General features: G+C 43.5%; 1 protein-coding gene across 5 annotated transcripts in view; it reads right to left on the bottom strand.

Annotated features, from left to right (window-relative positions):
• KDM1B (lysine demethylase 1B) overlaps nt 1–26987 on the bottom strand; it is a 67389-nt gene that overhangs the window by 4170 nt on the left and 36232 nt on the right. For 4 of the 5 annotated variants that reach the window (XM_032141719.2, XM_058432124.1, XM_032141721.2 and 1 more), the window contains 11 exons: nt 21773–21949; nt 21346–21420; nt 18087–18224; nt 17010–17181; nt 12729–12856; nt 10842–10973; nt 10167–10241; nt 5746–5862; nt 4543–4668; nt 3206–3328; nt 1754–1906 (listed from right to left, as the gene is read on the bottom strand). In XM_032141719.2, the coding sequence (XP_031997610.1) occupies nt 1754–1906; nt 3206–3328; nt 4543–4668; nt 5746–5862; nt 10167–10241; nt 10842–10973; nt 12729–12856; nt 17010–17181; nt 18087–18224; nt 21346–21420; nt 21773–21949 (1416 nt within the window). The remainder of the gene's footprint in view (nt 1–1753; nt 1907–3205; nt 3329–4542; nt 4669–5745; nt 5863–10166; nt 10242–10841; nt 10974–12728; nt 12857–17009; nt 17182–18086; nt 18225–21345; nt 21421–21772; nt 21950–26987) is intronic. The other variant, XM_032141722.2, reaches the window with a different exon arrangement.

Raw genomic sequence — 26987 nt, 5'->3', positions numbered from 1 at the left:
CAGCACACAAAATAGGAATTCTGAGACTCTGAGGAAACCAGGGAGGGAAGGAGCAGGAAAGCAAAAACATGCAAAGCTTTAAAACCTTAGAAACAAGTTATAACAAGAGGATGCTACCAAAAGGGAACATTCTGCAAACAAGAAAGTGCTCATAAAGTAAAAGCCAAAATTTTAAAAGTCAATTAGTTGGATTTTAAAATCTCCCCCAAAAGTAGCATAAGAGATGAATAATAATAAAGAGGAAAAATCAGATGGTCAATTCAAAATTTCCAAGATATGGAACAGAATCTCTAGAAAGAGAAAAAACTCATCTTTATTTGAGCAGATAAGAAAATGAAGTAAAAGGATCAGAAATCAGAATAACAAAACATTTTTCAACAGAAGTAAATCAAGAAAGAGAGGGATCTTGGAAATAAAGGCCCAATGCTGGAGAGTGATTTTAAAAAATAGAGACCCAGGCCAGGCACAGTGGCTCACGCCTGTAATCCCAGCACTTTGGGAGGCTGAGGCAGGTGGATCATGAGGTCAGGAGATCTCAAGACCATCCTGGCTAACACGGTGAAACTCCGTCTCTACTAAAAATACAAAAAATTAGCCGGGCGTGGTGGCGGGTGCCTGTAGTCCCAGCTATTTGGGAGGCTGAGGCAGGAGAATGGCATGAACCCAGGAGGCGAAGCTTGCAGTGAGCTGAGATCGTGCCACTGCACTCCAGCCTGAGCGACAGAGAGAGACTCCATCTCAAAAAAATAAAATAAAATTTAAAATAAAATAATTAAATTAAATTAAATTAAATAGACCCAGGAGGACACTCTGCAGTAATCTCAGAGGTCAACCAGTGTGGACCAGAGCAGAGGGAAGAGGACTCGGGAAGGGGACATTTCAAGGATTGGAGCTAGCAGGCCAGCTCAGACAGTGTCAACTGTAAATGAGAGACAAACGCAGGGTATGGGAGACATGGGGAGAGGTACCAAAGGAATTAAGCTAATGACCAAAGGAGCCATTGTAACTGCCAAGAAAACAAAACTGTAGGAAGGTATCAATGGACACCTTGGCTCAGCAGTAAACAACATTTACACAGCCATGTAAATACCAATTAAATTAAAAGTGTGAAATAACCATGTTGAGCAAATGGTGCAGAGACTAAACAGGCTAAGTCTTTAACCCAACAGGGAGGCAGTCAATAATGTCTGTCTAATGCTAAATCAGAAGATGACATCATAGGCCAGGCATGGTGGCTCACACCTGTAATCCTAATACTCTGGGAGGCTGAGGTGGGAAGACTACTTAAGGCCACGGGTTTGAGACCAGCCTGGGCAACACCGCAGACCTCGTCTCTACAAAAAATAAAAAAAAAAATTAGCCAGGCTTGGTGGCACATGCCTGCAGTCCCAGCTACTTGGGTAGCTGAGGTGGAAGGGTCACCTGAGCCTGGGAGTTTGAGGCTGCAGTGAGCTAGGACTGCACCACTGCACTCCAGTCTGGGCCACAGAGCAAGACCCTGTCTCAAAAAAAAACAGAAAGAGAGATGGCAATATAAACACTTTTGAAATATGAAGTCCAGAAGGAATAGTTAGAAGGTTAAAAACGGCTGCCTCTGGGAGCAAGAAGAGGACACTGAGAAGGCTTCTGATGTCTATGGTCATAAGACTTTCGACAGTATTTGAATTGGTTTTTAAACTCTGGGCAGATATCATTTTAGATGAAAGAAAGGAATCAAAATACAAATAATTGGGTTTGGAATCAAGATCCATACCTCACCGGCGAAAAAGATGGTTCCTTGAATGTCTTCAGCAATGATATCGTAGGCCTCCCCACTTCCACCTGTCTTCACAAAACTGTATGCCATCTGGATCCACGGGTCTGTGCTCCACCGAGTGACAAAATACTTTGTGGGATCTGGGACCTCCTATGTCCAATAGAAAGGAATTATGAAGTAGGATCAAGAAGGGACATAGATGGCCGGGCACAGTGGCTCACACCTGTGATCCCAGCACTTTGGGAGGCTAAGGCGGGCGGATCAGAAGGTCAGGAGATCAAGACCATCCTGGTTAACACGGTGAAACCCTGTCTCTACTAAAACTAGAAAAATTAGCCAGGCGTGATGGCGGGTGCCTGTAGTCCCACCTACTCAGGAGGTTGAGTCAGGAGAATGGCGTGAACCCGGGAGGCGGAGCTTGCAGTGAGCCGAGATGGCGCCACTGCACTCCAGCCTGGGCCAAAGAGTGAGACTCCGTCTCAAAAATAAATAAATTAAAATGAAATAAAATAAGCAGCATATCTGAATGCCCCTTTCTCTTTAATTTATGTAACTTTTTAGTCATTTCACTTCTATTTCTACTCCTTTATTTCAAAAAGATATAAGCCATGGCCATTTACAAATCTCCAGAGATGGTGAGATTTAGTACACTGGCAAACAAAGTATCCTGAGCTCCTTGGAGAAAAGAGACTATCTGCATGTGTGGGATATTTTAAAAAAAGCTGGACAAGCCTCTTCTTAAAAGGAAAGCTGTAGTCAAAGCTTCTAGGGCTTCAGTAAATATAGAATCCATGTAGAAAACACTGAGCCTTTTACATCCTTACCAAAAAAAAAAAAAAAGGGAAGTGTGTATGATGTGAGAAGAAAAAAAGGGAAGGAAGACAATTGTGTAAAAAAAGGTACAGGGCACTTTTACAGGCAGAACCATGTCCCCCTCAAATTCCTATGTGGACACCCTAACCCTCAGTGACTCAGAATGTGACTGTATTTCGTGATATGGTCTCCAACGGGTAATTAAAGTGAGGTCACCGGGGTGAGCCTTAATCTAACCTGATTTGTGTCCTCGTAAGAAGAGGAGATGAGGACACAGACACACACAGAGGGAAACCCATTGAGGACACAGGAAGAAGACGGCATCTACCAGCGAAGCAGAGAGGACCCAGGAGAAACCAACCCTGCCGACACCTCAATCTCAAGCTTCCAGCCTCCAAAACTGTAAGGAATAAGTTTCTGTTGTCTAAGGCAGCCCCAGTCTGCGGTACTCTGTGATGACAGCCCTCAAAGACTAATCTCAGTGCTGAGGTGGGCAGTGGGACTGTAAAAGAAAGAAGACTGTGGCCCCTGCCTTTCTTCCCGTGATTCTCAGTGACGCTGGCTGCTTGGGCTTCACACCTGCTCTGGATAGCAAGCATGGCTTTCCCCTTTCAGGGAGGGCTTCCTCTCTCTCACCTGCTCCTTGAATAGCTCCCGGAGCGTGGCCATGCACTGCTGCAGCACCTGTTTGTCGTCCAGGGTCCTCACGGATGCAACTGCCTCCCCAGCAATCACAGACATCAGCACGCTGTGCTTCTTCTGGAGACATGAAAGGGAAAAAGCAGGTCTCTGAGTGCTCAGCTCCCACAGATAAGGGCCTCTTTTTTTTTTTTTTTTTAAATGAGACAGAGTTTTGCTCTGTCGCCCAGGCTGGAGTGCAATGGCACAATCTCGGCTCACTGCAACCTCCACCTCCCAGGTTCAAGTGATTCTCCTGCCTCAGCCTCCAGAGTAGCTGGGATTACAGGCATCTGCCACCATGCCCAGCTAATTTTTGTATGTTTAGTAGAGACGGGGTTTCACCATGTTGGCCAGGCTGGTCTCAAACTCCTGACCTCAGGTGATCCGCCCACCTCGGCCTCCCAAAGTGCTGGGATTATAGGCATGAGCCACTGCACCCAGCCAAGAGCCTCACTCACACAAGTTAAATTTCACTATTTCTGGCTGCCCCTTATCCTCACGTCACTCGCCAGTCCATTTTCCTCGCAAACACGCATTACTCATCCATCCACTCTATTGCTTCCTGCTGGGGAAAAAAAAACACTCAGAAATGTAAATAGCAACTTTAGGGTTCCCTTGGCTGTTCACTAATTAAAGCTTGCTTCGGAAGAAGTAGAAAGAGATAGAGAAGGAAAATCTGCAGATAAAACAATGGAAAAAAAAAAAAAACCTCAAATGGTAAAGAAAATCTGCCCTCAGCTCCTATGTGAAACCTTTTAAGACAAAGTTTCTTGAAACTGAAAGTCAGAAATAGCTGTGATTCTTTCGTGTGGCAGCAATATGACGGCAGGGAAAGTGACCACCACCGTCCAGCTCTGGGTATGCCATTCTCCTCTCTCCTTCCTTCCCTCAGCTCTCACATCTGCTGACACTCACGCCCTCCCTCACCAATCATACACCCCTTCCCAGCTCCCTAGAGGACCCTCACAGAGGAAGTTTCAAGCACCACTCATTGACTCTGCCATCTCCAACTTCACCTATGAGGAATTCCCCTACAGCCTGAAATGACAGTTTCCACAAGCATCCAATTCATGTCCCAGGGAGCAACATGAGGACTTCAAGAAGACATAGCAAATACTGGGGCTCCTTTCCTATAGGAAAATGTTCAGTCCAAGTGTCCTCCCAGAATATAAACATAGACCCAGGGTCTCCATGATGTTCGTTAGTTCCTGAGCTTGATAGGTGAGTAATTATCACATCAAATTCTAAACTTTAAGATGGAAATTCAAACCACAGTTCTCGAATGATTTTACCTGGGGATCCATGTCATAGAACACGGCAAAAAGCCCTCGCTTGCTGGCACTGGGAGGAACGTGACCAAAAAAGTCAGCCCCTTGAACTTTACTGTCCCAAAATCTATATGGAAATTGCAAGGCAATCTGCAAAGTGAGCAGAAGAAAGACGGTTAGGTGTTTGTCGTCACAAAACCACAGGCAATCTCTAAGCAGCAACCTGTAGCTCTACTCTAAAACAAACACACTGCCTGAAAGAACAACCCCAAATACCGCTCTTTCCATTCTCCTCACCTCCTTTTTTCCCTTGTGAACTCCTTGGTTGTTTTTTGTTTTATTTTGTTTTGTGTTTTTTGGGTTTTTTTTTTTTTTTGAGACGGAGTTTCGCTCTTGTTGCCCAGCTGGGTGTGCAATGGAGAGATCTTGGCTCACTGCAGCCTCCATTTTCTGGTTTCAAGTGATTCTCCTGCTTCAGCATCCCAAGTAGCTGGGATTACAGGTGCACACCACCACGCCCAGCTAATTTTGTATTTTTAGTAGAGATGAGGTTTCACCATGTTGGTCAGGCTGGTCTCCAACTCCTGACCTCAGGTGATCCGTCCTCCTCAGCTTCCCAAAGTGCTGGGATTACAGGCATGAGCCACTGTGCCCAGGCCAGCTCCTTGCTTTTGATGCCACTCAGTTCCATTCCCATGGATAATGGAACCCACTGGCAACCTACAAGCTAGTCTGAAGATGCCCAGCATTCCTAAGACTCACTCCTGGGCGTATGTCCCTAAGTTAAACTCTCACTACTCATAAGTCTGTCAGAATCTGCTGCAGCACTGGCCCATTCTGCTACAGGAGATATTAAAGGCAGGAGAAATAAACCACTGTCCTCACTGGGGCCAATGAGTGGAAAGCAGACAAGCAAGCAAGCAGAAGGGGTAAAAAAAAAAAAAAAAAAAAAAGAAAAAAGGATAAAAGAATTGCTTAAACCAAATTCAAATTCTGAATAACAAGATTCTTTCTCCTAACGTCAAAACTCACAGACCTCAGCCAGGTCTCCCCCTTTCGTTTTGATAATATTCTTCTGTGTTCTTCATGAACACTTACTCAAATGAAAAGGAAATCTTTGAGTTTTATTTGTATTCATTTAGTACCCACTACTTCTCCATATCAGAAGTTAACATCTATCATCTGACATTAATCTCTTTCTTCTGAGGATGAAGTCATTTAAGTCACCTTTTCAATGATGCCTGCGCCTAAGCTGTTGATAGCCTTCATCTTCTTCTCTGACAACGGTGGATTAAACTGAATGGCACCTTTCTGTAGTAAGGCCAGTGGTACAGTGACTAATACCTGTGGAAAATAATTAACAGTTAACACACAAACAGCAACAGAACCTCACACTACAACTACACTGGTATCAACAACCCATGTTGTTATACTGGCAAGAACAAGGGCTGCCATGTGCAGCTCTGCAGGTTGTTCACTGCACAAGGGTGCCAATGCCTGGCTAAGCAGAAGTGGCAACCACAGGGAAGAATTTGCAAAAAAGTTCCTGATGGCTAATAATAATCATAGATAAGAGTCAGCAGAGGCCAGGTGCGGTGGCTCACGCCTGTAATCCCAGCACTTTGAGAGGCCGAGGCGGGCAGGTCACCTGAGGTCAGGAGTTCAAGACCAGCCTGGCCAACATGGTGAAACCCCGTCTCTACAAAAATACAAAAATTAGCTGGGCGTGGTGGCGGGTGCCTGTAGTGCCAGATACTTGGGAAGCTGAGGTGGGAGAATCTCTTGAACCTGGGAGGCGGAGGTTGCAGTGAGCCGAGATCACGCCACTACACTCCAGCCTGGGCGACAGAGCAAGACTGTCTCAAAAAAAAAAAAAAAAAAAAAGAGTCAGCAGAACCCAACCCTGAAAAGCAGTACTTGAGGAGGAAAGAGCCCTAACTATGGAGTCAGAACTTTGTGCATCATTCCTGATACATTCTACTGTGTGGCCAAGCCTGCCACTCATCTCTGCCATACATCTATAAAATGAAGGTACTATCTGCCCCACTAACCTCTGAGAATCAGGGTGATGCTTTAAAACTAAAATTTACAAGATACATCAATATGCTTCAGAAGTGGTGAAGCACATCACAAACATTAGGAATTGGACATTTCTGGCTCCAGACCCCATTATCGTTGCTACAATCAGGACGCCATTACTACTACTGCCAGCTCCAGAATCCTGCCACATACAGAACCACGTGCACCAGCAACATGCATGCCTTACGGTCTCCTTCTTGACTTGTGGTTACTGACTAAACCCTGAAACTTTCATGAACCCTGCTGCAGAAGAACCAAACACCTCCACCATTGTGTGCTCTCAACAGAGGCAGCAGAAGGGAAGCAAAAGTCAACCTACACCTTCTAAATCTCATGCCAGTGCATCAGATTGGCTGGGCTGGATGGATGTTTAGAAACCTGCTGTAGGGAGTTGGGGAAGAGTGTGTGTATTTACTTTCTAATATCTGCAGTACAGAATATTAGAAATCCACCCTAGGATCAGAGTGGAATGGAGTTGAAGACCAAGCACTCAATCTACCTGAGGCTTCAAAGATTTTCTATATTTGGCTTAACTCTCAATTCTAGGATCACAGGAAGCTCAGAGTTCTGTGATTTTGTCACTATTTTCTGCCACATGAAAATTTTATAAAGTATAAAATATGTTCTCTATCATCAAGAAGTTTATAATCTATTTACAGATAATTACCATGCAACCAAAAAAATGAGGCAAACCACAACAAAAAACCAATTACTATCCAATTAAATTACATATAAGAACTGCAAGAAAATAAATAAAATCTAGATTTTTTTTCCCTTTTTTTTTTTTTTAAAAGAGACAGGGTCTTGCTCTGTTGCCCCAGCTGGAGTGCATTCTCCAACTCCTGGGCTCAAACTCCAGCCTCAAACTCCTGGGCTCAAGTGATCCTCTTGCCTCAGCTTCTTGGAGTAGCTGGGACCATGGGTGTGCAGCACCATGCCCAGCTAATTTTTTTATGTTTGGTAGAGATGGGGTCTCACCATGTTGCCCAGGCTGGTCTCAAACTCCTGGCCTCAAGCCATCTTCTCGCTTCAGCCTCTCAAAGTGCTGTGATTACAGGCGTGAGCCACCCATGCCCACAAATCTAGATGTTTTCTTAATGACAAAATAGCACTAAAAAGCATAAGAACTTGAGTAGCCCAGGTGCAGTGGCTCACACCATAATCCCAGCACTTTGGGAGGCCGAGGTACGAGGATTGCTTAAGACCACGAGTTCAAGACCAGCCTGGACAACACAGGGAAACACTGTCTCTACAAAAAAAAAATTTTTAATTAGCTGAGTGTGGTGGCATGTGCCTGTGGTCCCAGTTACACAGGAGGCTGAGGTGGGAGCACTGCTCAAGCCCAGGAGTTCGAGGCTGCTGTGAGCTACAAGCTGCACCACTGCACTCCAGCTTGGGCAACAGAATTAAGACCCTGTAAAAAAAAACAAAAAAAACAAAAAACAAAACAAAAAACCTTGGGTAAACAAAAAGGCAAATGATATAAACACATCCTAGTAAGGAACGAAAGCGAGATGTCAATGGAGGCAGCCTAAACCTAGTTAGTTTGCCAGAGGTTCATCGATCTATCACGTTGGGTTGAAAATTTTTCTCTTACAAGTTTGGGGAAACTTCCAATGCAAACTGTGATGCGTGCTAGCTACAATAAAAATATTTGTTTTAAACATTTCAAAGTGCAGCCTGAAGCTGTGCCCTAATTTCTCCAGAAGGCTGGAATACAAACACAGAAACGCACCAGTACTGGCCAGGGTCAGGCAGAGAGTAACAAAGCAGGGGAGTTAGAACCAGCTTGCTGTCCTGGACACCAAGAAGTGGAGCCACAGAACAGCAGAGGCTGAACTGTCGGGTGACTTGCAATTTTAAAAGGTAGTATTTTTAAACACAGTTTATCACCAGGCAGAACCTATTAAGAGCTTACAGAAAAGGTCACTGCAGACAAGGTTCTCAACCACGGCTGCACACTGGAATCACTTGAGAAGCTTTAAAAACATGACTAGCCGGGCATGGTGGTGCATGCCTGTAGTCCCAGCTACTCGAGGGAGGCTCAGGTGAGAGGATCCCTTGAACCCAGGTGCTCGAGGCTACAGTGAGCTATGACTGTGCCACTGCACTCCAGCCTGGGCGACAGACTGAGACCCTGTCTCTGAAAAAAACAAACAAAAAATCGAGGCCAATTCAACAAGAATGTATCAGGGTGGGGCGTTGCAACCTTTCTTTGTAAGCACCTCCCAGGTGATTCTGACGTGCAGCCCAGGGATTGCTGCCCAAAATCTCCTAGTTGGGTAATGGCAGGAATAATGTTAGGACCCCCTACCCCAACTAACTCATTCCCTAGACCTGTCTTTCCCGTGTGACAGGCAGTCCTTTATTTCTGTATGAAAATCAAGGACTATGAAATAAGTTTTCGATACCTGAAGTGTAGGAAGCACAGCTAGTCTAGGAACTAGTGATAGTTCATCATTTATATTTTTTCACAGTCACTTAAGATATAACTAAACTTAAATTTTCAAGGTTTACTAAATCCCCTCTACCCCATGGAGGCACCTTTATTCTCCAATACTATAAATCTCAGTGTGATTTCAGGCATTCCATTCAACAGTACCTTGTACTGTTCACCTACTAAAGCTGTTTACAAAAAATTGAAGCCATATGAAAGTACTTCTGATAGTTTCAAGATTTCAAGATGAAAACAGAACTTTCTTGATCTGAAAAAGGATTCTGTGGTTAAAAAAAATGTGGAGAGCACAGAATAAAAGTAAAATAGATTTCTTTAATGAAGTAAAATAGACTTCTTTAATGCAGGACTTCTCAGAGCCTTTAATATACTTCTATTTGGGCAGGGCGCAGTGACTCACGCCTGTAATCCCAGCACTTTGGGAGGCCAAGGCGGGCGGATCATGAGGTCAGAAGATTGAGACCATCCTGGCTAACACGGTGAAACCCCATCTCTACTAAAAAATACAAAAAAAAAAAAATTAGTCGGGCATGATGGTGGGTGTCTGTAGTCCCAGCTACTTGGGAGGCTGAGGCAGGAGAATGGCGTGAACCCAGGAGGCGGAGCTTGCAGTGAGCCAAGTTTGCGCCACTGCACTCCAGCCTGGGCGACAGAGCGAGACTCCATCTCAAAAAAAAAACCAAACAAAAAAACAAACAAACAAACAAAAAATATATATATACACATACTTCTATTTAACCCTATACAACTCCTATTTAATCCTAAAAGTAGAGTATCGTACACAATACTTCCCAAACTTACTTGGTCTTGCCAAACTTATTTGGCCAAGGAAATTTTTTTCTTGTTCAACTCTCAGGACTAATGTGCCCTAGAACTCACCTCAAGGAACACAATTCAGAATTCCATCTGCCATGAGTCTATACAGTGTTAGAGCAATGAAATCGGCTTTGCATATCTACATACAATTAAGTGGAGATACATAACTTACCAGAAATCCAACAAGGGTCCAGGCAGATTCCCAAAGAAAAACTCCGTGACAGGAAAGATTTCTCCTTCCCTCCAAGCCCCCGGCAGCAAAGGTTTCTACCCACCCTTGTACTGCCCTAGCTCTTACCTTTTGTGCAGAATACCCTGTGCCATCTGTAGTGGTAACCTGCACTTCATCTCCAGAATAATCAATACTCTGCACCTGCTCAAAAAGCAATTATGAAATAAAGTGAGGGATGGAGCCATGTGATCCAGGATCCTTTCCGATTCTCATATTACATGAATTTACATCTCTCCAAGGCTAAGGGGAATCTTTTCCTGGCATTCAGAGATCTAAACCATTGTTACAGCTAAACTCAGGGAGTTAGAATTTATACTGTGTCAGAATATACAAAATAAACACTGTGTCGGAATATAGAAAATAGTTATAATATGATGTGAAGGGAAATACAGTTAAGTAATCACCCCCATGATTACAATAACACACAATACAAATGCACTGAGAAAGATTTGAAGGGAAAATTTTAAAGTGAAAATAACCACTGGGTTAGGAAGGTTGCGAAGCAATTTGAATACCTTCTTCTTAATAGAAATGCACTGGGGCCACTACGGTTTCCAAGCAGCAGCAGCTGCCTCACTGACATGGATAATGCTACACAGGCTACGAATGAGCCACAAAAGTACTTCTAGACTCTGGCTCAACACCAAAGCCAGCCCCGTTCTCCTGCGTGAGCCACATGCCCAGAACTTCACATCCTCCCCAAACAAGGCGAGCCAGAGCCTCCCAGCAGTTGATACTCACTGGAGATTTGAGTCGAATGTCGAGCCCTTCTGCCAGTTTTTCAATTATCACCGAGTACCCGGGAGTTAGCAGAGTGTGGTCACCAGCAAACTGGGCAAAGAATTCATTGTGGTCCCAGGAGCGAGCAGATACCTGGGAAACAAGAGAGGTGGGGGACACAGCAGTGTAAATCCTTGCACCTGTGCCTGAGAGCCAATACGAGGAGCTTCAGGTGGGAACAGCCACCACGGCAGGAGGGCAGGGGACAGGCAGACCAGCCCAGGCAGAGCCCACCATTGGGGGGAGGAAATCTCGATAATTTTATTTGAGGAAAGTTTATTTGAGAACAAAAGGTCTATATGACTTGGGCATGGGTACCACTCCTTGATAAAAATAGAAGCTGATTTTCTATATTGACAACTCTGGCAAAGTAGAATTCTATAAGGGTAAAACTGTATCTGATCAACATATATAAATATGCTATCTGTCCTCAACATGGAAGCTCTACAGAGTAGAAACCCTGCACGATTTTGGAAAACAGCATGATTCCAATCACAATGCAGAACCAAGTGGAAATGGAGAGGTCCCAAAGGGGCCTCTGAAATCATCCGTGGAGTTCTATTCAAAATACAGAGTACTGGAGTATTAAGTTCACAGTTGGTTAAATGAGTTAGGCAAGCTTAAATTTACTTTAACAAGGTAAACAGACCAGACTTGCAAGGATATTCTATTTTGGCTTCTTGAGAGCAGTGTTTTAGACTCCATGGTTCCACTGAAATGACCCAAGACCCTCTGCAGAGGGCAGGGAAAGGAGGGTAAAGAGACAAGTCCTGGTGCAGTGGCTCATGCCTCTAATCCCAGCATTTTGGAAGGCCAAGGCAGGAGGATCATGTGAGGCCAGGAGTTCAAGACCAGACCTGGCAACATGGCAAGACCCCATCTCTACAAAAAATAAGAAAAATATAGGAGACCCTGCTCTGATTCAGCCCAATAGCCCTCCTTCCTTTGGAGTGATTGATTTCTTTTTTTTCCCCCTAGACAGGGTCTCACTGTATCGCCCAGGCAGCAGTGTGGTAGCACCATCACAGCTAACTGCAGCTTTGACCTCCCAGGATCAAGCAGTCCTCCCACCTCAGCCTCCCATATAGCTGGGACTACAGGCACATGCCACTAAGCCCAGCTAATTTTTTGTATGTTTTGTAGAGACAGGGTTTTGCCATGTTGCCCAGGATGGTCTTGAACTCCTGGGCTCAAACAATCCGCCTGTCTTGGCCTCTCAAAGTGCTGGGATTACAGAGGGGAGCCACTGCACCCAGCCTCTTCCTTTGTTTTTATGTATTGAGCTTCTTTCACAAGCATTATCTGAAGAAGAGTTTCTCTTGCTTCAAAAAAAAAAGTTTAAAAAACAACCAAAACCACTGTGGAGTTAATATGCTTAGAAGTCATGGTTTTCAAAAACTTTTAAGCAGAATCATTCTTTCCTGTTTATCCAAACCAGCTCAAATTCAATATGTAGACACACAAAACACACACACACACACACACACACACACACACACACACACAAATACAAGTATTTTCTCTTTTTCTTTTTTTTTGAGACCCCAGGCTGGAGCGCAGTGGCGCGATCTTAGCTCACTGCGACCTCCGCCTCCCGGGTTCAAGCGATTCCCCTGCCTCAGCCTCCCGAGTAGCTGGGACTACAGGTGTGCGCCACCACGCCTGGCTAATTTTTTGTATTTTAGTAGAGACGGGGTTTTACCATGTTGGCCAGGATGGTCTCAATCTTCTAACCTCATGATCCTCCCACCTCAGCCTCCCAAAGTGCTGGGATTACAGGCGTGAGCCACCGCGCCCAGCCTAAACCAAGTATTTTCAAAGCACACCTTTCACAAAACCCAAGCGCACCTGGTGAAGGTTGCTGCCACAGGCGTACTCCAGGTTACTGAGATGGAACTGAAGCACCTGTCCCTCCAGCTCACTGAATTGGATACCAGATTCCTTAATAAATGCCTTGTAGATCTCTTCTATCTTTTCTGTAATGGGAATGGATCAAAGCAGAAAAAAAACAGCTTTAACAAGATTCTCCAATTCCTTCTCCTTTGCTTTCAACCTGTCACCCAGCAACACCCAAAACTTCCAAAGTCTTTTCCCAAGTAAAGTGAGAGGGGAAAAGATCTCTTGATAAGGTCCATTTCTCTCAGGAAGAGAAAGTTTACCTTAACCGGAAACAAAGCTATGTAAGTTCTATATCTTCAGAAACGTCTCAATTTTGCTTAGTTGAAAAATGGTTTCCTCTTTTGCTCAAGATACAGAAAAACTGTCCCCACACATAGATGTACATGCACACACACAGAAGTTACCATTCTCTTTCTGGTCCTGCTACCATCACCTTAAAGTCAATGCTTACAACATCTCACCTCAACTAAGAGACCTGTAACCTATTGGCTACAGTCTGTCCCAAACAAGAATATTCCATCATGGGCTCGTATCCTGTCAGCACTCTGCCTCCATATCTACAATTACTGGTTGCCTATATAATAAATTCCCCAACCACAGCCAGGCAAAGCTAGCACATGTTAACCTCTCCAAAGGCAGCAGCTACGATCTGCCCACTCACAGGCTCCGCTGTGCTGCTTTGAATCTTTTTCCTGGTAAATTCCTACCCTGCAGGATCTGCGACCTCCCACTCTCCCTCGCAGGAATGCCTTCTCCCACCCAATCCCATCCATTCTTTATGGTGGGGCGTCACCGGGCCATGGCAAGCCTCCAGCATTTCTCCCTGTCATCAACTCCAGCCCTTACTTATCTGTCCCACTCAACTGGACCTTGTAACTATATGGACACAGCCCCGCGATCTCATTATTGTCTTACATTCCTTTGTAGCAGGGCTGGAAGAGGGTTCTGGCTTCATATCTGACTAATTCTAAGCATCTCAGTATAGGTGACTTCTTTACAACTGTTCCAGTGACGACAACCATCCAAAGCACGTATCACAGACTCCGAGTTTCTTTTTCTGGTGTTTTTTCTTTTTTTTTTTCCTGAGACAGGGTCTCACTGTGTCACCCAGGCTGGAGCGCAGTGGCACCATTCCGACTCACTGCAGCCTCAACTTCCTGGGCTCCAGCAATCGGCCTCCCAAGTAGCTGGGACTATAGGCGCCCGCCACTATGCCCAGTTAATTTTTGAATTTTTAGTAGAGACGGGCTTCACCATGTTGCCCAGGTTGGTCTCAAACTCCTGAGCTCAAGAAATCTACCCACCTCAGCCTCCCGAAGTGCTAGGATTACAGGTGTGAGCCACCACGCCTGGTCCCCAAGTTTATAGAATGTCACACACTTCTCTGACTAGAAGCAGAACTGAGTATCAGTTACTTCAAAATTTTTTTTTTTTAGAACAGCTCAAGGCTTTCATCAAAATGTTCAGTTCTTGCACTAGATTGTAACATGCGGATGCCCAAGAGGCCTCCAGATTTGTGCCTGGCTTTGTTGCTCCTAGACCCCTGGGCTTTGTGCCACTTTCTGTGACTTTTGTAGAAGTCCCATCCCCGCTTCCTGCTGTGCAGTTTCTACATTCCTGTTGGTTTTGTGGAGGGGGGGGAAACCAAGATTGCTAAGATAGTATATAAAATTAAATATAAACAGACTGAGAGAGGCCTGTGATTTTTTTTTTTTTTTTGGAGACAGAGTTTCGCTCGTCATCAAGACTGAAGTGCAATGGCCCGATCTTGTCTCACTGCAACCCCTGCCTCCCAGGTTCAAGTGATTCTCCTGCCTCAGCCTCCCAAGTACCTGGGATTACAGGCATGCGCCACCATGCCCGACTAATTTTTGTATTATTAGTACAGATGGGGTTTCACCATGTTAGCCAGGCTGGTCTCGAACTCCTGAACTCAGGTGATCCACCCACCTTGGCCTCCCAAAGTGCTGAGATTACAGGCATGAGCCACCGCGCCCAGCCGAGTGTGATTTTTATGTAAATAATATTTAAAATAGCTTTAGTGCACGTGCTTTCTGAAATGAAATCTAGTCCCTTAGTATTTAGATTCTAGTTTCCCCAGCTTTGTGCTGGTAAGATGAGATCTCAGACAGCTAAGATACCAACAGGCAGGATATAACTATAGCCTTACACAGAGATGTGTACACTATTATCAAAACTTTTAAACAAGCTATTGATAAGATGAAATACCCACTTACACAGTAAGAATTGCTGAGCCTACCTTAACAACTTGGGTTTTTTATTTGTTTTGTTTGTGAGACAGTGTCTCACTCTGTCACCCAAGCTGAGGTGCAGTGGTGAGATCATAGCTCACCGCAGTCTCTAACTCCTGGACTCAAGCTATCCTCTCACCTCCTGAGTAGCTGGGACTACAGGTGCGTACCATCATGCCTGGCCTACAGCTTGTTCTAGGTAAGGGTAAGGCAAAGCATTATCATTAAACATTTTTATCTGGTGACTCTGAAAGAAATGTAATGAAAACTCCAGCCAGTGACTGCAACACAGGTACAAAACACGAACCAAGTCCTCAGAATATCCTGCACGTCAGCCTAATAACTGTTCCCAACTCCAGGAAATTTAACAACCTACGAGTTAGTCTGGACACTACAACATTTGTTTAAATGATCCCTGTTGACGGGAGTATATTTCTGAAAATGTTCTCTTATAGTATATCAGTCAAAACTTACTAAGGATGATTACAGCGTAGGTCTCTTAGAGGTGGTGGGTTGCCACAGTAGAGGGGGAGGGAATAGAGAAAAAGAAGAGATACACAGTCTCTGCTATTAAGAAGTTTACTCCAAACAGAGATGAACTGTATATCAGCCTGAGGAATTGAGAGCTCTTGCAAAGAAACATAGTTGAAGCAAATTAACACCTTGCAAACTGAGTTCCAATGTTCACACTACAAGAAACTCCAACATGCCTCCAAGAACTACAGGTGAATACATTCAGGTCACAAAATTGTAGGCCAAATAAATATCAATTTAAGAAGCAATACAGTAAAATTTCAGCTGGCACCCTCGTGAAAATGAGCCACTATGGATGGTCAAGTTTTCTAAATAGTTGTGGCTAATATTTCCCATTTAAGTACAAAAGCCAAAAGATTTTGAATTAAAATTCCTTTTTTTTTTTTTGAAATAGGGTCTTGCTTTGTTGCCCAGGCTGGAGTGCAGTGGTGGGATCATAGCTCACTGGAACCTCAACCTCCTCAGCTCAAAGCTATCCTTCTACCTCAGCCTCCCGAGTAGCTGGGACTACAGACACACACCACCATCACCACTATGCTTGCCCCCCCCTCCCCCTTTTTTTTTTTTATAGACACAAGGCTCACTATGTTGCCCAGGCTGGTCTTGAACTCCTGGGCTCAAGTGATCTTCCCCGCTTGGCCTCCCAAATGCTCGGATTACAGGTGGGAGCCACTGTGCCTAATGGGTTAAAATTCTTAAACTGTAATACTCTTTTTTTTTTTTTGAAATGGAGTCTCGCTCTGTCACCCAGGCGGGAGTGCAGTGGCGCAATCTCGGCTCACTGCAAGCTCTGCCTCCCAGGTTCACGCCATTCTCCTGCCTCAGCCTCTCCGAGTAGCTGGGACTACAGGCGCCCGCCACCACGCCCGGCTAATTTTTTTGTATTTTTAGTAGAGACGGGGTTTCACTGTGGTCTCGATCTCCTGACCTCGTGATCCGCCCGCCTTGGCCTCCCAAAGTGCTGGGATTACAAGCGTGAGCCACCGCGCCCGGCAACTGTAATACTCTTGCATTCTTAAAATACACTGGAAAAAACCTTAACTCACTGCTCGACAAAAAGAAATCCTGGCACACAGAAACCCTTATCTAGAAAAGACATTACAGGGTGATGATTTATCACACAGGGCTTACCACATGTTTCCATAAAAGTAAGCTACTCTGGGAAAATTAAAATTAAACATGTAGGTAATTTTGTAAAACACCAGCTATTGTGTAAAGTAAGGTCTGTGTGTGTGTGTGTACACACCGCAAGCATCTAAGGCTCCCTAAAAAAAGTTCTCCTCCCCTGAGAACTTGGAGGATCCATCAGTCCAAAAGAAATGCTCAGGAGAGCTACCCTCCTGTTGCCGACATCCGACCTCGCAAATGAACGATGCCACTGCTGATGAAGCTTAGGTAACAACGAAACTGAGATGGAACAATCAGAACACCGTTCTCCCCATACCTCCTAAAGGGACATCTTGGAGCTGAGTCTTATCCTTTCTCCACTCAGAGACAACATCCAAGAGAGCATTAAAATGAAAATCCATGCGCTTGTCAATAGTGGGGTCAGTTATTCTTCCACCTTCCTGAATTAAGTCACATCTTTCTCCAAATTTATGCATGCTGATGCCAAGCTTCAAAATAATAAGAATAAGAAGGTGAAAATTTTCCCTGGAAAAAAATATTTACAGGTTCTAAGCTGAAAATCAGACAGAGCTCTCATGGAGAAAATGGTCTCATACCTCTCAAAAATAAAGCTAAATATGCTTCACAGGGAATGGCAGCAAAGTCAGGCAGTGAAAAAAGCATGAAATCTACAAGATCTTATTTGATGAGAATGTGAGAGGGGCACCAACAGCTCCTACGCCATGCCCACTGTAACTTTTTGGCTAATGTTTCAGATGCTAGACACTGCCTGTCCTTGCTCGAACATTCTATCTCCTCTGTGGACCCTCATGTAAATGAACACACAAACACACAAACACTCACAGCAGAAATTGAAATTGAACTGACCATCAGTAAACATTTCAGAAAAAGCCTTGGGCCCACCAACTCTTCAAATAAACTCTGTAAGACTGCCAGATTAAAGACAGGCTGCCTCATTAAATATGACGTTCAGATTAGTAATATATAATTTTTTAAAGTATATGTATGTCCCAAATATTGCATGTAAAATATCCCATGTAATACTGGGAAATACTTGGGCAAAAAATTACTTGTTTATCTGAAAGTGAAATTTAATTGAGAATTCTGGATTTTTATATGCTAAATCTGGAAACTCTAAAATTATGAGCTAACCAAGTGGCCTGCAAATAACAAGGAAATAAAATTAAACAGCTTAGAAAAAGGAAAAAATGTCTTTTACATCCTCTAGTTCTACCTTCTCAGAAAGGGAGAAGTGTAATTCTTACTACTTTGCAGAGGAGATGAGGGGGCTGTTATATGTAATTTACTTTAGAAGCATATTAATACTGCACACAAGCAAATTGAAACTGTTTTTCTTTCCTTTATCTACAACGCAAAGCTAAAAGAAACTCACTTGCTCACACATTAATGCTACTGGGTTGTTAATACACCCATTGACAATCTGAGCTCCTCTTCCCACTGTGACGCCTTTAAAAGATTTATCATCCCAGACTCGGCCTCCAATTCTGTCTTTGGCTTCCAGAACAGTCACCTAAAAAGACAGACAGTCAGGGAAGCTAAATGGGACACAAGAGTTATATCAGACACGGTATTATAAAAATGTAGAAGGACACTGTTAAATAGCCTCTATATTTGGTTAATTCCAAATATTTCTACAAAAACAACTTTAAAAAGCAGGCAGTGTGAACAACAGAAGCCAAAATAGATGTTCAAAACAATCCATCTAGACTCTAGCAAGGAAAAACTGAGTGGTCTGTTGAAAGAATCACTCAAACCAGATAATAAGATTTGATGAACTAGGCCAGACACGATGGCTCATGCCTGTAATACCGGCACTTCGGGAGGCCGAGGCAGGAGGATCACATGAGGCCAAGAGTTTGTGACCAGTTTGGCCAACATGGTGAAACCCTGTCTCTACCAGAAATACATAAATTAGTCGAGGCGTGGTGGCACACACCTGTAATCCCAGCTATTCAGGTGACTGAGGCACGAGAATCGCTTGAACCCGGCAGGTGGAGGCTGTAGGGAGCAGAGATTGCGCCACTGCACTCCAGCCTGGGCAACAGAGTGAGACCTTGTCTCAAAAAACAAAAAGATTTAATGAACTAGTATATGAAATGTACTTTGAAAGTTTTTTATAAAATAGTGTTCCATAAGAAGCAGTTAAAAACTTCTTTAGGTGATTTGTCCTAAGAAATATCTACGTAGCAAAATTCCTTTAGCACTGCGAATAAGCCTTAACTTCCCTAAGATATATTATTTAAAAAAAAAAAAAAGTATGCCACTCCATATAAATATGACTTCATGGGCTTGGCCTAATGAGGTTTGTCTCATACCCAGGCTATTTTATTGCCACCAAATTTCTAATGCTGGTGGCATGAGAAGCTGCTCTTGGGTGCACCGGCAGCGCTTCACCTGCAGCCCTGGGATTCCAAGTGCCACATTCCCTGAGTTGCATTACCTGCAAATGTGAGTCCTATTCATTGCAGGGCCAGTCTTTCACTTCTGGATCTCTAGAAACTACTTGAAATTCTCAAGGAGAGGTTCCCCAAGTTAACCATCTTTCAGGCTACTCAGAGGAATCTATTTCCCACCCATGGGGGGAATGGAGGGTCTCCTGGGTATCTCCCTCATCACTTGGGGATGGGGCAGAAAGTAATATTGATTCTCCAAACTGCTTTCTCAAACTTACATTCTTCACTTTCTCTAACTAGGAAGGCTGCACCTTGTAGTTCTACCCTCTTTCTCTGACTTCAATTTTACACAGAACCATCCATTTCTAGTTTTTGATTTTTTTGAGTTGGGGTCTCACTCTGTCACCCAGACTGGAGTGCAGTGGCTAGATCTCGGCTCACTGCAACCTCCACCTCCTTCACTCAAGAGATCCTCCCACCTCAGCCTCTTGAGTACCTGGGGCCACAAGTGCATACCACCATGCCCAGCTAATTTTCTTTTTGTTTTTGTTTTTGTTTTTTTTTTTTTTTGTAGAGACAGGGTTTTGCCATGTTGCCCAGGCTGATCTCAAACTCCTGAGCTCAAGCGATCTGCTCACCTCGGCCTCCCAAAGTGCTGGGATTGCAGGCACTGAGCCACTGTGCCCAGCCCATTTCTACTTTCTTTTTAGTATAAGAGGAAGGCTGAACATTAAAGACCAGCCTGCCTAGATTTTGGATTTTAATAACCTTCCTTGTAATATAATCTGTAGAGGCCAGGCGTGGTGGCTCATGCTTGTAATCCCAGCACTTTGGGAGGCCGAGGCGGGCGGATCACGAGGTCAGGAGATCGAGACCACGGTGAAACCCCGTCTCTACTAAAAATACAAAAAAATTAGCCGGGCGTGGTGGCAGGCGCCTGTAGTCCCAGCTACTCGGAGAGGCTGAGGCAGGAGAATGGCGTGAACCCGGGAGGCAGAGCTTGCAGTGAGCCGAGATTGCGCCACTGCACTCCAGCCTGGGCGACAGAGCGAGACTCTGTCTCAAAAAAAAAAAAAAAAAAGTAATATAATCTGTAGGTTTCCCAAGTAAAACTCAAATAACCTTGGCCCAAATATCTAACACTGAAATAAACAATCAACTGAAACACGTGCTAGGCCCGGAGCAGTGGGTCATGTCTGAAATGAGATTCAAAGGGCGTTTTTTTGTTTGTTTGTTTGTTTGTTTTGTTTTGTTTTTTTGAGATGGAGCCTCACACTCTGTCGCCCAGGCTGGAGTGCAGTGGCGCAATCTCGGCTCACTGCAAGCTCTGCAAAGGGCATTTTTGACAGGCATAAAAAAATTTAACTGGAGGCTGGGCACAGTGGCTCATGCCTGTAATCCCAGCACTTTGGGAGGCCAAAGCAGGCAGATCGCTTTAACTGAGGAGTTTGAGACCAGCCTTGCCAACATGGTGAAATCCCGTCTCTACCAAAAATACAAAAATTAGCCAGTCTCATAACACTGTCTCGAAATAAATAAATAGAAAAAAAAACAGAACTGAGTATTTTAGAAACTTTTACACAAGGAACAGTGAATATCCATGCTACTATTTGCTGTCTCAAACTACTGCGGAAACGGGCTTTTTCCCATCATGTCTATTGTGCGAATAATAATCTGTCAAGAATTTCTACTTTGGCCAGGTGCAGTGGCTCACATCTGTAATCCCAGCACTTTGGGAGGCCAAGGCAGGAAGATCACTTGAGGTCAGGAGTTCAAGACTGGCCTGGCCAACATGGTGAAACCCCACTCTACTAAAAATACAAAAATTCGCTGGGCAGGATGGCACACACCTGTAATCCCAGCTTGAACCCAGAAGGCAGAGGTTGCAGTGAGCTGAGATCACACCGCTGCACTCTAGCTAGCCTGGGCGACAGAGCGAGACACTGTCTCAAAAAAAAAAAAAAAAAAAAAAAAGAATTTCTACTTTAATGCCAAGTTAGAGTTTCTTCTGACTTGCTCATTAGAGTCTAAAATTATCTCCAAAGCTGTGAGAATTTCTATTTACCTTTTTCTTATGAAATCAATGTCAAGTTTTATAACTTTTCTAGGACCTAATATAAACATACAATGTATTTAGTATTCTTCACTAAAAATAGGAACTGGTTTCTAAATCTTAGAAATTTGGACCAAAAGGAGCAGCCAACCATCTGTTCTAACTCCATGTCCCCAAAATCCTACCTTAATTCCAAAGTTATGCAGTTGCCTAGCAGCTGCTAATCCTGCTGGACCAGCCCCGATAATGATGACTGATTTCTTAAAAAGAAAAGAAACAAAACTCCAATTAGAGCAGATGATAATGACGACCTGTTTTAGCTGTTCTGGAACTGCAGAGCAAATTTGTTCACTGGCATTTCTTTGATGTCCTTAGAAAGTTATTTTCCTAAAGAATGTGGTGGCACTTGTCTTATTACTCCCTTCCCTTTTTCCCTACAATCTGGGGAAACAGTGCTTGATGTTCTCCTTTCAGGAGAAACACATTCTGTGAAAGCCTTGCTTCTGTAAGTTTTATGGTGATAATGTGGATTTTACTATATTTATTAACAGCAACAGACTAGTGTTTGTCCTGATCAACGGCAAGGCTATTGCTAAAGCTACAATCACCTACATTGTGGTAGTCCTTAGGGAGAAGATACTGGTCGGCTCCCACGCTGAGAACTCCAGTGTTGATGAGACCTTTTCTGGTCATAAAATACAGTATTCTCTCCACTTCCTGAATGCATCGAATACGCACGAGACCCCGGACGATGATGTGAGGAATACATTTCTGAGGAGTAAGAGCTTCCTGTGTTTGGAAATAAAACCAAACTGCTTTTTTAAAAAAGTCCCAAGAAATTCAAACAATAGCAGGAAAACAATCCATTTAAAAGACAAGTAAAATATCTGAATCAACATTTCTCAAAAGCAGATGCTCAAATGGCCAACAGGTACAGTCCTCCCTGGTTTCCAGGAGGAGATTGGTTCTAGAATCCTCCTGAGAAGACCAAAATCCATAGATTCTCAAGTCCCTTATGTAAAATGACATAATATTTACATATAATCTACGCATCCAGCATGCTTTACCCTACCTCTAGATTACTTGTAATACCTAATACAATGTAAATGCTATGTAAACAGTTGTTACATAATATTGTGTAGAAAATAATGACAAGGAAAGTCTGTATAGTGTTTAGTAGAGATGCCACCATCCATTTTTTTTCCCAAATATTTTCAAGATGTGGAACCCAAAGGTACAAAAGCCAAGTATATATGAAAAACTGCTCACCATCACTAATCATCAAGGAAATGCAAATTAAAGCCACAATGAAAATCACCTGACACCTGTTAAAATGGCTATTATCAAAAAAGACAAAAGGTAACAAATGATGAAGAGAAAAAAGAACTCTTCTTCACTGTTGGTGGAATGTACATTAGTATAGTCATTACGGAAGACAGTATGGAGGTGTCTCAAAAAACTAAAAAACAAAACTACCACATATATGATCCAGCAACCCCCACTGCAGGGTAGTCAAATAAAATGAATCAGCACGTCAAAGAGAGATGTGTTCTCCCATGTTCATTGCAGCATTATTACAACTGCCATGATACGGAATCAACCTGGAGTCCATTGATGGATGAATAAAGAAAATGTGCTATATCCACACAATGGAATACCATTCAGCCTTAAAAGAAAAAAAGGAAATCCTGTCATTTGCAACAACATGGTTGACCCAGAAGGACATTATGTTAAGTGAAATAAACCAGACACAGAAAAATACTGCATGATCTCACGTACACATGTGGAATCTAAAAACATCCAACTCACAGAAGCAGAAAGTAGAATGGGCATTACCAGGGGCTGAGGGTGGGGGAATAGTGGGGAGATGTTCATCAAAGGACACAAAATTTCAGCTTAGACAAAAGGAATAATTTCAGGAGATCCATTTTACAACATGGTAACTACAATACATAGTTAACAACAATGTATTATATACTTGAATATCATGGAGAGAGTTTGCAGTTATCAGAGACAAAAAAGGTAACTATATGATGTAAGGCATATGTTAATTAGGTCAATTTAGCTATTCCACAACGTATATATATTTTCTTTTTCTTTGCTTTTTTTTTTTTTTTTTGAGATGGAGTTTCACTCTGTGGCCAGGCTGGAGTGCAGTGGCGCGATCTTGGCTCACTGCAACCTCTGCCTCCCTGGTTCAAATGATTTTCCTGCCTCAGCCTCCCAAGTAGCTGGGACTACAGGCGCCTACCACCAAGCCTAGCTAATTTTTTGTATTTTTAGTAGAAACAGGGTTTCACCGTATTGGCCAGGCTGGTCTCAAACTTCTGACCTCAGGTAATCCACCCGCCTCGACCTCCCAAAGTGCTGGGATTACAGGCATGAGCCACCGTGCCTGGCCACAACATATATATATGTATTTCAAAACATCAGATTGTACACGATAAATATATACAATGTTTAAATTTCTCGATTTAAAAGGCAAACCAATTAATGTTTAAAACTTTTTTTGGTTCCTCAAAAGGTTAAACCTAAAATACCATATGACCCAGTAATTCCAATCCTTAGTATATACCAAAAAGAACTGAAAACAGATGTTCAAACAAAATGTTCACAGCAGCAGTATTCAAATAGGGAAAAGGTGGAAACAATTCAAAGCCAATTAATGGATGAATGGACAAACAAAATGTAGTATGTACAATGAAATATTATTCAGCTATAAAAGTTAGTGAAGTTCTGACATGTGCTACAACATGGATAAACCTTGAAAACATTATGCCAAGCGAAAGCAGCCAGTCATAAAAGGCCACATATTATATGCTTCCATTTACTGGAAATATCTACTACAGGCAAATCTATACAGATAGAGAGTAGATTCGTGGTTGCCAGGGGCTGAGAGCAGGAGAAAATGAGAAGAGATTGTTTAATTGGTATAGGGTTCCCTCTTGGGATAATGAAAAAGTTCTGGAACTAGATAATGGTGAGGGTTATACATTATATATGTATTTAATGCCACTGAGCTGTAAATTATACAATGGTTAAGATGGAATGGGGCTGGGCACGGTGGCTCATGCCTGTAATCCCACCACTTTGGGAGGCTGAGGCAGGAGAAGCAATCACTTGAGCCCAAAACTTGGAGACCAGCCTGTGCAACATAGCAAGACCTTGTCTCCATTTAAAAAAAATAAGAAGGAAAAAAATATGGTAAATTTTATGTTATGTGTATTTAACCACAGTAATTAAAAAAAAAAAAATTCTCCAGGTTATTCAAATCCATCACTTATCACTAAGACAGTAAGAACAAAGGGAGGTTTGCCCAGTGGGGAAAAAGAAGAAGGAGACAACAGGAAGATATAGCGATTTACACTTTATCATGTCGGTTTTCCCTGAGCAAGAACGACTGCAGCTGGTGCATGGCGGCAGAGCACATCACACTCCTGACTCAACAAAGGCCACTATAGAAATCCAGGAGGCTGATCCTACTGACCACAGAAAAAGCTGGATTCTTGTGACTGACAAGATGGGTGGGGGGGTGGGGCGACCGGCACGGTGGCTCATGCCTTTATAGCACATAATCCCAGCACTTTGGGAAGCCAAGGCGGATGTATCACCTGAGGTCAGGAGTTCAAGACCAGCCTGGCCAACATGGTGAAACCCCATCTCTACTAAAAACACAAAAAATTTAGCCAGGTGTGGTAGTGCACACCTGTAATACCAGCACTTTGGGAGGCCAAGGCAGGTGCATCACTTGAGGTCAGGAGTTAGAGACCAGCCTGGCCAACATCGTGAAACCCTATCTCTACTAAAAACACACAAAAAATTAGCTGGGTGTGGTGGTGCACACCTGTAATCCCAGCTACTCAGGAGGCTGAGGCAGGAGAATCACTTGAACCCAGGATGCAGAGATTGCAGTGAGCGGAGATCGCACCATTGCACACCAGCCTGGGCAACAAGAGTGAAACTCTGTCTAAAAAAAAAAAGATACTGTCTTTCTCTGCTCACCCAGCCTTGGCATGACCTTGATCTGTTTCAAAGACTCAAGAGTAATGATGCCACCACCTCCACCCAGTGTCAGGAAGCAAGAACAGGCACCAAGCAGCTCCCACCCCAGGCCTCTCCTCTGCTCCTTGTCACCAACCCCCAGCTCCACCAGAACCAAATATTCAAGAAATAACACATACAACACTGGCTTGGATTGCTGCAGAAGATAACACATTTGTTTGTATTCATGAAGTTTAAAAAAAATCATTTCAAGGCCAGGTGTGGTGGCTCATGCCTGTAATTCCAGCACTTTGGGAGGCCAAGCCAGAAGGATTGCTTAAGCCCAGAAGTTTGAGAACAGCCTGGGCAACATAGCAAGACCTCATCTCTACAAAAAAATTAGCTGGGCATGGTGGCACATGCCTGTGGTCCCAACTACTCAGAAGACTAAGATGGGAGAATCACCTGAGACTGGGAAGGCGAGGCTGCTGTAGTGAGCTGTGATGGTGCCACTGCACTCCAGCCTGGGCAACAGAACAAGTCCGTGTCTCAAAAAAAAAAAAAAAAAGAAAACACACATTTCAAAGTCTTTGAATTCTTTTAAAGCCAATATATTTATGTTTTCCCACTATAATATTAAGTATATAAATTCTTTTTTTTTTTTTTTTTAAGATGGAGTTTCGTTCTTGTTGCCCAGGCTGGAGTGCAATGGTGCGATCTCAGCTCACTGCAGCCTCCGCCTCCTGGGTTCAAGCGATTCTCCTGCCTCAGCCTCCCAAGTAGCTGGGATTAAAGGCCACCCCGGCACCACCTCCAGCTAATTATTTGTATTTTTAGTAGAGATGGGGTTTCACCATGTTGGCCAGGCTGGTCTCGAACTCCTGACCTCATGTAATTCACCCAACTCGGCCTCCCAAAGTGCTGGGATTACAAGCGTGAGCCACCACGTCCGGCCAGTATACACAATAAATTGTATCTTATGAAAAACTAAAATAGATCCAGGTAAGTTTAGGATTTCTATACGATTCTTCCCCTGTATAAGTCAAATTTCAAAGTCAAACAAAAAGAAGTGTGACCAAAAAGAAAAAAATGAATCCAAGGTGTTTCTTTGTTGTGTTTTTTTTTGTTTTTTGTGTTTTTTGTTTTTTTGAGACGAGATCTCACTATCTTGCCCAGGCTGGTCTTGAACTCCTAGGCACAAGCAATCCTCCTGCCTCAGTGTCCCAAGTAGCTGGGACTACAGGGCCATACCACCACTCTTTATAATTTATTTATAGGAAATTCTGACCACAATTTTGTTCAGTTTGGTTCACTGAGCACCTATCTCAAGGCTACTGGGCGGAAAATAAGTTGCACAGCCTACTCACCTGGCTATGATTCACATGGTTGCATTAACAGCCATAACTTAATCAGGTTATGTCATTTCATTCTGGATTCTAATCCAGTGAAATGCCAAGGTGAAACTGGCATATCTTTCTTTAGTCAAGATCACTTTGGCAGTCTTGTACAATGTTCTGAATTCAGCAATGACGTAAACTGCTGAATAATAAATCAGAAAAATGCTAGGGTCAAGAGAATCTCTGTTGGTTTTTTTTTGGAAACAGGGTCTCATTCTGTCACCCAAGCTAGAGTGCAGTGGCACAATCACGGCTTACTGCAGCCTTGACCTCCCAAGCTCAGGCCATCCTCCTGCCTCAGCCTCCTATGTAGCTAGGACTACAGGCATGTGCCACCACACATGGCTAATTTTTTAAATTTTTGTAGAGATGGGGATCTCACTATGTTGCCCAGGCTGGTCTTGAACTCCTAGGCTCAAGCGATCCTCCTGCCTCAGCCTCCCAAAGTG

The sequence above is a fragment of the Hylobates moloch genome, unplaced genomic scaffold (assembly GCF_009828535.3).
Source record: "Hylobates moloch isolate HMO894 unplaced genomic scaffold, HMol_V3 SCAFFOLD_20, whole genome shotgun sequence".
NCBI classification, from domain to species: Eukaryota; Metazoa; Chordata; class Mammalia; order Primates; family Hylobatidae; genus Hylobates; species Hylobates moloch.
The sequence above is the reverse complement of the archived record's forward strand: the minus strand, read 5'-3'. Positions and strand labels throughout refer to the sequence as shown.